This window comes from Syngnathus acus, chromosome 4 (genome assembly GCF_901709675.1).
Source record: "Syngnathus acus chromosome 4, fSynAcu1.2, whole genome shotgun sequence".
NCBI classification, from domain to species: Eukaryota; Metazoa; Chordata; class Actinopteri; order Syngnathiformes; family Syngnathidae; genus Syngnathus; species Syngnathus acus.
Window position 1 is genome coordinate 7,026,061 of NC_051090.1, and position 11,398 is coordinate 7,037,458.

Consider the following 11,398-nt stretch of genomic DNA (forward strand, 5'->3'; position numbering starts at 1 on the left):
AATGTAATTCAGTTCTCTCATAACCATCAAGCAGATTGATGACTTCCTCTCTAAGCCTGATTTGTTGATGTCACAGTGATATAGAGTTACTGGCCTTGCCTATAACGTCATATTTCCATCAGCTGCAAAATAGCCCCAGTGAAATGGTCGACTACTGACGACACAAACAGTGACAGGTTATTGATTTAATACGTAAGTGGCTGACTGGCTCCGCCCCCTGGCTCGGAAACGATACATATATCGAAGGGATGGACCCAAGGAAGAGAATCGTCGGCTTGAGGAGTTCACACAGCGAAGCATCTGGGAACATCTATTGAGTGTCATGGATAGGGTTAGAGTTGTCAACTACATCTTGGGACTTCTGAGTTTGTTACTCTTGCAGGGTGTGATAGATGTGCAAGGAAGGAACTTATTTAATGCAGGTATGTTCATTGAGTTTCTGATCCAGTGTTTGAAATGCAATGGGTCAGATGATGATTGGCTTGTTGTCTTTCCATGCTTCTTTTTGTCTACAGGTAACCATGTTTTGAATCCAAAAGATGACATAGATATCCAGAGTAAAATTCTATCACTGCTTCTGCACAAAAGTCTAGTTCCTCTTGAAAAGAATGACGCTCCAGGTGAGACATTTGCAAATGAAAAATAATTAAGGAAATTAAACCAATGGGATGTTGAGTTTTTTTTTTCTTGTTGCTAGGGCTTGAATTGGTGGATAAATTGGCTGATTTAGAAGAGGTAAAGCTTCAATAATAAGTGTGGTGAGTTTGAAAAGTCTTACTGATCTAATACCAGTTTCTTCTTTAAGTTGGAGTCACTGAGGGACGATCTGGAAATGGAGAAGGAAATCGCAGCTAATTTAGTTGACAAACCAATAACAAGGAAGAGGGGTGAACGTAGGTCGACTTTGATATCTTTGAATTCATTTGCATGCTTGCTTCTAGATTGAAGTTTAGTCATGTCCCGTTTAAGATGACAAATTCTCTTTTGTCTGCAGCTTGTTTCTGGAAGTACTGTGTGTGACATGGGACTCCACGGAAATAAGGATCGATGTGAAATCTTGCTGCAACGCCCAGCATAGCCTTAAGAACCCACAATATCACTTATGTGAATACTGTTTATTTCAACATCATGATTAATCAGCGTCCTCAAGAAATCGTCGTTTCGAGGTGCTCCCATCAAGCGACCGCCGGTTTAAGACCAGTTATTTGCCTCCCGCTTTAGTGTGTCTTCATGTTGCTCTCTTGTGGCAAAATGGAGCATAACATTTTTTGTACATTGCCAGAAAGCATTGTAATAGAAATAGATTGTTCCTTTTAAAAAAAATAATAAAATGTCAACGTAAAGATGTGTTTTGTATGATTTAAGAGATCTTTGGTGACACAGAAAGGATATAATATATTTTAATGAGAATCTTCGGACTTGAACTATGAAAGAGGGTCAAGCTTTTTGGAAACACTGGAGCTGTGTGTTTGAGTAAAGGGGATCCGACATGTAGTGTAGCCTCCACAGTGACAGGTGAATTCATGTGCAGTGAGGTTTTAGAAGAGCGTGACATAGCTGAGTCACTGGGCTTTGCCGGAATAATGGGAGAGCTGCTGTGAAAAGACCTCAATCCCACACACCAGCGTGAACAGTGGCGGGCTCGGCAGAAGCAGACTGAAAACATAGCTGTCCCCTTAAAATCTGGTAATTTGCATTTTAAAAAAACAGAAATGCAGATAAATAAAAACAGTACAGCATAATGTGTTTAGATTTATTTTTAGGACAAGGATCAATTTATTTGGTAACTACATTTAAAATGAATAACATAATGAATGGCCATAGAGCTATGTGATTTCTCCTTGCAAAAAAGTTAGCAATATCCACTACCATTCAAAGGTTTGGGGTCGCGCACACAATTTAATGTTTTCCATGAAACATATTTGCACAAGGGTTTAAGGATTTTGTAATGATCCATTAGCTTTTTAACATAATTAGCAAACAACGGACCATTAGAGCTCATGCATTAAAAACCAGATGTTTGCAGCTAGAATAATTATTTATCACATTAACAATGTATAGACTGTATTTCTGATTAGTTTAGTATTATCCTCATTGAAAAAATAGCAATTTTATTTAAAATATAATGACATTTCTAAGTGACCCCAAACTTTTGAACGGTAGTGGATTAACTAGTTTGACTAGTAATGGACTATAAAATACGCTGTAAAAAATAAAGCTAGTAATCTTAATTGCACAGCATTTTATTGTGGCCATATGAAATATAAAGTAACTAAAAATAGCAATGTAACATTTGCTTTTCTGTTGTTACCAGGTGACAAAAAACAACTTGGACATATTTGAGCAGGAGAAAGTTTAGCAACCAACGCCATAAAACATGGGACTCTCCAACAACCTCTTTGGAATCTGGGAGGATCCTCGTGTGTGTGAGAACTGAACACATACCGTGTGTCATTACAGCCTGGTACCAGTTAGGCAGGGAGCGGCCGCAGATACTATTATACAACAGTTAATAACACACCAAAGTTCTTGGAGGAACATTATTGCTTGTAGCAAAAGTCCAGTAGAAAGTACCGTATTGGCCCGAATATAAGACTGTGTTTTCTGCATTGCAATAAGACTGAAAAAGTTGGGGTTGTCTTACATTCGGGGTCTAGACATTATACCCATTCACAACGCTAGATGGCGCCAGATATCTTTAAAGCGAATGTTGAATTTAACTCCCCAGGACAAAGCGAACCCCTGTCATGAAGAAGAAAAACAAAAATAGCGGTAGCACAAAGATATTAAGATGTGATCGACAGTTTTTGCATGATTTGAATGAGGCAAAATAACATGCTTTTTCTCTCGAATATATTGTTATAATCATGTTTCAGATGTACTCTAATTATTTTCTGTATAAAAATTAAATTTGGTGTTCAAAAAGTCTTTTTTCAAACTTGAGTCTTGAAAAAGAGGGGGTCGTCTTATAATCAGGGTCGTCTTATATTCGGGCCAATACGGTATAATTGTAATTTTTGTCATATTGCTGTTGGTAATGATATCATTGACAGCTCAGATAACTGAGCTACATTATGTTGCGTCACCGGTCAGTATTAGTACAGGGAAATGATCTAGCATTCCTGCGTGCCACTCTTGACTGGTTATCACTGACAACACATTGAAGAGGACTCCTAACTTTGGACTTTTGGACAGGGACAGCAATAGTTGTGCTTTTGTCGTGCTCCAAATCAATTTGGGCTTAATAACAATATAAATAATACTATTGGAGAAGATGGATTCTTTTTTATCAGGTGAGTGGAATGTTTGATGTTATTTGAAAAAAAAAAAGATCTGATGTTTTTTACTATTGTTCTGCTTGAATACATCCCAAATGGAATCGCATTAATAACCATACTAACACATTTCTGTGCAGAATTGATGCGGATATTATTCCTCTCCATGCTGACCTTCTTCACCAGCAATGCAGCCTGCCCGAGCCCTTGCAAGTGTCTTTCCATCGGCGAAGTCACGTGCAGGGGTGTTACCATTACGGATACACCAACACAGCTGCCCATTCATACCTACACACTGAATTTGGGCGAAACAAACATGGACGTCATAAGTGAGCAGAGCCTGGAGAAAATGAAGCTGATGACACGTTTCAGTCTAGTCTCGAGTCACCTCCATACGATCCATCCCCGGGCTTTCCGTTTTGTTCCACAGCTCAAGTCTCTCAAGCTGACAAACAACCATCTTTCAACACTTCATGCGAGAGTTTTTAGCCCACTTGTCGCTCTGGAGCAACTTTATTTAGGTAAAAACCGACTGGAAGCAATTACCGTTGACATGTTTGAAGAACTTGTTGCTTTGCAAGAGCTAGATTTGAGTTACAACAGATTGTCCAGTGTTCCTTCAGAAGCTTTCAGCAAACTGGTAAACCTTGAAATCTTAAACATTGGCAATAATGACTTAAAAACTCTCTCCCCTACGACCTTTCACTCCTTGATCAAACTTAACAAGCTCAGTATTCATAAAAATCAATTGAAGAAGTTAGAACCTGGATTATTTGATGGACTAGTGAACCTTGAGTATCTCCAAATTTACGCCAACAAGATAGCCACTATTCCTCCGGAGGTATTCTGGCCACTGAAGAAGTTGAAGAATCTCACTTTATCTTCAAACAAACTTCAACGTATCCCTGAGAGGAGCTTCTACAACATGCCCAAACTTTTTAAACTGACCATTTACAATAATCCACTTTTGTCACTTCCGGATGAGTTGATGGGTCACATGCCTGAAATGCCAGAATTTTACCTATATGAAACGAATCTCATCACAGTGCCTGGAAATCTATTTGCCAACATGTCTGGGCTGCGGAGACTAAACCTCCATTTGAACGACAGGCTAAGTGACTTGCCTCCAGATCTGTTTTGCTGTCTTCCTGAACTTCAGAAGCTCTCGCTGAAATTGAACAACCTTCAACAACTGCATCCCAAACACTTTTCCAGATTAAACAAACTGGAAATATTACTCCTCAATAACAACACCCTCAGGAATCTACCCCAAAATATATTTCAGGAGCTTGAACAACTCACGACGTTGGATTTGAATGGCAACCGACTTAAAAACCTCCCAGAAGATATTTTCAAGTCCAATACAGTTGTAAAAGTCGGCTTGAGTGGCAACCCGTGGGACTGTACCTGCAGCATCAAAGCTTTGGTCAAATGGATAAAACTTAATAAGCACGCAGTTCTTAAAAGCGACGATGTCATGTGTCACAGTCCGGAATACCAAATACTCCGTACCCTTGAGTCTTTACGTGATGAGGAACTGAACAATTGCAACATGGGAACGGTCACTCCAAGTAGCACTCGGACACAGGAAGCAACTCAAGAGTCATCTTGGACAACTCCGACAGCTACCGAAGCACCTACCGAAGCAGCTACCGAAGCACCTACCGAAGCAGCTACCGAAGCAGCTTCCTCACCCCAACCAAATGTCAAACCAGATGAGATTTCCTCCACCTACGACATTCAGTCACCATTTCATGACATCATTGTTGTCGAAGAGGGACATGACTTTGTCCACCACAACTATCATAGTGGTTGGGTATATGTGTGGTTTTTGCCTTCAAAAGCAGTCTTGGCAGGCTTCCTCATGTTTTCTCATATCCTTCTTGTGGCCACAGGCGTGTTTCTCATCCTTGCTAACATGTATGCTATGCATCTTCTTTGCAAGAGGGCAAACGAGATAAAGGAACAATTTGCACGCATTTAAGGGGTCATACGTAATAGTAGCTTTAAAAAATATTGAGAAAAAATTTCATTCATTCAATATGCTTTATTCACATCTTGTTCTTTTACTATACTGCAGCTTAAAATTATAGCCAGCAATGCATATGTACTTTTTTTTCCGCCATATTTGTAAAGCCTCACATTTGTATTACGAAATAAGACCAATTTTAGGGGGGATACTCAATGGTCTTTCCAATATATATATTTTTTGTCCTGTCTGTAACGTTTACATTGCAGAAAATAGATGTGCAAATAAAGTCAGTTGTGTATGTTCACCCTTGTAAGTTATGTAGCTTTGCTATTATTAGTGACCTCATGGTATGTGTGTGTGTGCGTGTGTGTACTGGTGATATGAAAAAAGCTGCTCTCTGAGGTTTTCCAGTGCATTTCTGGCTATGATATGACTATCACACTTCCTCTTTCAATGAGAAAGACAGAGAGCGGATATCTCCCAATAGAAACTTACAGGCAAGCAGAAAGTCAAAGCGCCAACGCTTTTTTTTTTTTTAAACATAATTTCTAATGTTGAAAATGGCTGTGTAGGTGTAGCAATGGTATGAGATAGTTTCCGGAAAAACAATCAAGACAATTAGTTATGGTCTTTGAAAATATTTCAACTTTTACATAATGACTGCAGATGCCACAAATTCCATAACTTTAAAACAAACCACTAACAATAGGAGGATGAGTTAGTGAGCTGCTCCCAAGTTCGTTGCCATGACAACGGGTGATTAGGACTTTCCGGTAGGCTGGTTTTACACAACAGGAGGTATAAACCAGCTCCCATAACACACACACACACACACACACACACACACACACACACACACACACACACACACACACACACACACACACACACACACACACACACACACACACACACACACACACACACACACACACACACACACACACACACACACACACACACACACACACACACACACACACACACACACACACACACAGGAAATGGTGCAGTCGAAAACAAGCGGAAAGATTGCAAAAAAACAGTGACTCATGGGATGTAAGTTTTAGAGGGCAAAAAGACAATAATTTCAGAACAATCAAATTCTGGCGTTTTTTATTTTTGTAAGCCCTCTGAGCATCACTTAGTAGAAGTTGTTCTGCAGAATGTCCGGCAACTGAGGTTTTTACATTGGGACAGACATGAATAAATCACCTTTAAGCAACAATATTTTTTCAAAAAGTACCACTGACATCTTACAGGTTCAGTTTTCGAATAATTAGAATTGAAAATTACATACATAAAAGTAATACATGCAGTATGATCCTGGATATAAAGTGATTTGTTTTAAATTTTCAGAAGTGTTTAAAAAATGCCTTGTGTGTTTTGTGCCGTATGGAATAAATCCACATGGAGACCCAATTGTAGTAATGTTGGACGAGTGCAAGTCGGTGGATCGTGGAGAGGGAGACCTGCAACTCTGTGGGAGTTGTCACAGCTAAATTTAACATGGCCAATCAAAGGGAATCCTTTCATTCCTATTTAATATGGTACACTAGCTGTGTGCTGGTCTTTTTTCTTGTGATAAAAATGTATTCCTATTGTACTGTTATAATTTCTATTGTATTATTGTGGCACTAATACACTCTTGCGGTATAAAGTATCACAAAGTGTAAAGTTAATGTAATAAGAGGACGCAAGTTTCACAAATGATCACAACTCATTTCAGAATTTCACCCCATAGTGACTATCGAAACATTTTCCTATATGTAGTGTGTTGACCGATAGGGTCTGTGCGTTATGTGGTTCCACCCTCACTATCTGGATTTTGTGGTAAAGAGGCAGTTTGTTTAGGTTCAAACATACCGCCCAGCCTCCCCTGAGGATTTACTGCAGACCAAATGTTATTTTTCACATTGCAGCCACAAAAATGGACACGTCATGTTGTTATTACAAATTCTACATTCTAAGGATGCTATGAATGAGCTGTTTAATCGAGTACAAAGGGCATTTCCTTGCATTGAAATGTAGAGCATCTGGGCAGTGCATCAAAGGAAAGAGCCATTGCACGAGACAACAATGTCATATACACAACAATTTCTTTTCAAATAACAACAAACATTTCCTCTTCATATTACCTCAATCTTAAATACAGCATCTGTTTCCTAGAAGAAAACTATTCTCACACACACAGTTGTTGCAAACATTCAATAATTACAACCACATGGATTCTCCAAGGCCTCAATATGTGCATTCAAACCAGTTCTGACGCCACAGAGGGTGGGGACTCCCCCCCGCCTTACCCAATTGCCCTCATTTAACAAAAACCTGCAGCAGAAACATTCAGGACTGTTTTGCAAACTAGGACGACGATGACCAGCTACAGATTTCATAAGAGGACCAAAGAAAACTGACAGAAGGACGAATCCATATGATGATGAAAAACAGGAAAATGTGATAGTGTGAAATTTTTAGCGCAGAATTTCACAAGCTTAAGAGGAAAGCAGTGTGCGCATCGGAGATAACGTGTGTGTTCAATCATCTACTAACCATCTAAGGTAAGAAATGCGTTTGTGTGTGTGTTACAACATACTTGTTGAAACTATTCCAAATGAATAAACTCGCTCTTAAAAAGTAACACTTTCTGATATATTACTAAATCTCTACACAATGAGATCAATGAGTTTGTTTTTTCCGTTCCATACATATTAATAGACTCTTAAAAAGTCATACAGAAAATAAAACAAATCAAAGCACTTCATGCTGAAGTAGACTTCATGCTGAAGTGCCACTTTTGGCACACGCTCCCATAATAATCCATCACACCCATGCAGGAACTTTTTTTTTTTTGTCCAGTAGCCTGATTATAAAATGTAGCTTTTTTTGAAAGGAGATGTTATGCTTGTCTCACCAGTCTTCCGCTTAAAAAGAAAACAAGGAAACTACTTGGACAATGTACTGGAAATTTGCGGGGTTGCTCATGGGAGCACAACAAAAGAACTAAATGCAGAAGAAAAGAGGAAAAATAAACATTACTAACACATTTCGTGGTTGGGGATAGGAATCACAGTCTACCACTGAGTCAGCATTTAATTTTGGCATATCTTTCCTTGACCATGAAAGACATTAACTGTCTCACCCGCCGATTGTGAGAACATGATGAAATTGATTTATATGATAAAATCGGTTCCTGTGAACAGTTTGGACACTTTCTGCCAAAACAGTAATCGAAGTCACAGCCAATGATTTGCAGGTCTGGGATTTTATTGTGCGCAATGATTTTATGTTCACAACAAATTATTTTGATGATGATGCCTTTTTTTTTAATTCCAAAAATGATTGACCAAAGAAATCGGCTTTTTTGACAATTCAGTGTTTAAACGTCCTAATTACAGAGAATCTCATGAGTAGCATTGGTGAATAAATTAAAAAATGCAAATAATCCAACATTTCTGTCTTTTTTTGTAGGAACATAATGGGCCCTCCTCTCATTTTACACGTGCTCCTATTTCTCTGCTCCTTCGACATTGCTGTTTGGGCGTGTCCGGATGGATGCCAATGCAAAGGAGTCGAAACGTTATGCATCGGTATCTCAAATATTCCTCCTTTGCCGTCATCCACAACGTCTCTTTACCTCTCAAAATGCAACATCAACTCCTTGAAAGCAGAGGACCTTTCTTCTGTCACTCACACAACAAAGCTTGCCATTAATGACACCGTTTTGGAGGAGATTCAACCTGGCACGTTTGATTCCCTTGTGAACTTAACGGCCTTAAAAATGACTGGATTAGAATTGAAAGATCTACCAGAAGCCTTGTTTCAAAATCTTCAGACACTTGAGACTTTGAATCTGAATACAAACAAGCTAGTGGCACTGCGTCCAAAGTGGTTCTCTCAAATCAAAGTTCTCACCGGTCTTGATCTTACTCAGAATCAACTGAGCTTGATACCCATGGAAACTTTTCATCCGCTTCTTGAGCTGGAGTACCTGTTGCTCGCGAGAAATAATATCAGTCAGTTATCGAGCGGGACATTCAAAGGTCTTTCCAAGCTGAAATATCTTCGACTAAATAAAAATGTCCTCCAAGAAATACCCAGTGGAAGTTTCGATGACCTCGGAAACTTGGAGGAACTTTCCCTGCAGGACAATCGTATTACTCATCTCCAACATGACTTATTCTCAAAAACCCCAAAACTCACAGAGCTGTTCCTCTCCAACAACCAACTGAGGACACTTCCACAAGGCCTCTTCTTGCACATTCCCCTACTATCCCAGATCTCCTTGTATGAAAACCAGCTGGAAAGCTTTGGTCCAGGGGTGTTTGGTCCCATGGCCTTGCAAGAGTTGTGGCTCTACGACAACAAACTGAGTCGTATCGAAGACGACACCTTTAAAAATCTCGCTCAGTTGCGTCTCCTGGTGCTCAGTCGCAACCGGATCAGCGACGTATCTACGGGAGCCTTCCGAGGGTTGGAACACCTCAGTGAAGTATCACTTCACACCAATCTGCTGAAAACATTACAAGCCGGGACATTCCAAGGTCTCCCCAGCCTGGTAAACGTTTCTCTGGAGAACAATTTCATCAATCATCTGCCTGTTGGTTTCCTCCAAGGTCTAAGTCACCTGGGAGAGATTGACCTCAGAAATAACACCCTTGCAAACCTGCCACAGCGAGCTCTAGATGCAATTTCTGTGGCAGATGGGATACGTCTTGAGCAGAACCCCTGGAGGTGTGACAAGGACATTCTGCCTCTTAGCAAATGGCTGAAAAAGCACCCATCCAAGGTCAACCACACACTCGTGGTGTGTGACACACCACTTAGTCTGAATGCGATAATGATAAGCTGGTTGACAGAAGAGGACTTGGGGCTGAATTCCACGCAGCAGACGCCGATGACCTCAACAGAGACGAGAAGCAAACCAAATTCACCTGTCGTCAAGACAACCTCTCCCTCAAAGTATGAAGTCACAAGCAGCGGACAGGGAGAGGAAGGTCACGTTTCAAACCGTACTTCCATCATCCTCATTGTCTCCGCAGTTATTGCAACGGCCATTATAAGTGCTGCCATCATTGGCTGTCTATGCTGGAAGAGGAACAAGAAAGGGCGGGCACATATAGGCCACAGGAGCAGGAACTCTGTGCTCTAGATGAAATGTGTATGAAACACCCATTTAGGACAAAGAAAATCAATCAATAAAAAAAAAAGATTGCAGGTTGGTAAAGGATTTTCTTACTCCGATACACATAATATATACACAATGTACACTATACAAATATAAATGTATCAAAATCAAGGATAATATCTATGATGGCCATGAGCTAGCACCTGAGCCTTCACATTTTCATATTTGATGCATAGTCCTGAACAGTTATGAAACACCAAAAGGTCATATTCATTCACAAATATTGAACCGTGTTGTTACATAACAAATCTAACTGTAAAGGAGAACAGATGTTTGTGGTTTTAAAGGTTTTACTGCTGTATTTATCTCACTGACTGTTCATTACTGCAACACTGACATCTGCTGCTGGGAACGCATAACTACATTTATACTCAGCATACCATTTTTAACACATTTGAAGTGAATGAAATATGCTTCTGCAGTTTTTTTACATTTGAAAGGAAGAAATACTTCCATGTTTGGAGAAATGTTATGCACTGAAAGTAAAGCGCTGTTTTGAAACAATCACCCCTGTGTTATTTATTATTCTGGGAGCATAATGAACTACAATTCAATTTCTTTTTTCCCCCCACTGTGACATAAATGCCTACTATAAGCATTTTAGCCATCTCAAGGAACAGAAAAGAAAAGTTAGCTACATGAATCCGCAGAAATGACAAGGTAATTGCTCTCATCATTATTAGATTAGGTAGGTCCTCTCCTATTTTTCAATATTATTCCGATTATTTCAAGCGTAACAATGGAGTGTGTCATTCAAACAAACATTGCTGATGTCAGGAAAATAATAGCAACGACTTTATTTTTTATGATACAATTATGTTTTTTCTATAGCTACTGTAAGCTTGTTGGCATAGCAACTAACAACTTGCATGTACTCGTTAGACAAAATTGGCTAATATATGTTCGCATTTTTTGCTTGCGCCCCTGTCACTGCAGGAAGATTAATACTAAAGTTAATACATATTT

At 39.5% G+C, this 11,398-nt stretch overlaps 3 protein-coding genes across 4 annotated transcripts; all 3 read left to right on the forward strand.

Moving 5' to 3' along the window:
* The first annotated feature begins 243 nt into the window (after window positions 1-243).
* uts2d (urotensin 2 domain containing) lies at window positions 244-1,343 on the forward strand. Its single transcript, XM_037248923.1, has 5 exons — window positions 244-422; window positions 516-620; window positions 698-735; window positions 806-893; window positions 995-1,343. The coding sequence occupies exons 1-5, from the start codon at window positions 323-325 to the stop codon at window positions 1,018-1,020; spliced, it is 357 nt and encodes a 118-aa protein (XP_037104818.1). The 5' UTR covers window positions 244-322; the 3' UTR covers window positions 1,021-1,343.
* Window positions 1,344-3,111: 1,768 nt separating this feature from the next.
* On the forward strand, window positions 3,112-5,551 carry LOC119121368 (platelet glycoprotein V). Of its 2 annotated transcripts, none has more exons than XM_037248877.1 (3): window positions 3,112-3,293; window positions 3,416-4,911; window positions 4,960-5,551. In XM_037248877.1, exons 1-3 carry the CDS (start codon window positions 3,275-3,277, stop codon window positions 5,257-5,259), a joined length of 1,815 nt encoding a protein of 604 aa, XP_037104772.1. In that variant the 5' UTR covers window positions 3,112-3,274; the 3' UTR covers window positions 5,260-5,551. The 2 variants fall into 2 exon arrangements, with proteins under 2 accessions (XP_037104772.1, XP_037104773.1); XM_037248878.1 differs by having other exon boundaries at window positions 3,416-4,895; window positions 4,944-5,551.
* Window positions 5,552-7,556: 2,005 nt separating this feature from the next.
* On the forward strand, window positions 7,557-10,939 carry lrrc15 (leucine rich repeat containing 15). Its single transcript, XM_037248884.1, has 2 exons — window positions 7,557-7,805; window positions 8,716-10,939. The coding sequence occupies exon 2, from the start codon at window positions 8,723-8,725 to the stop codon at window positions 10,394-10,396; it is 1,674 nt and encodes a 557-aa protein (XP_037104779.1). The 5' UTR covers window positions 7,557-7,805; window positions 8,716-8,722; the 3' UTR covers window positions 10,397-10,939.
* Window positions 10,940-11,398: the final 459 nt, after the last annotated feature.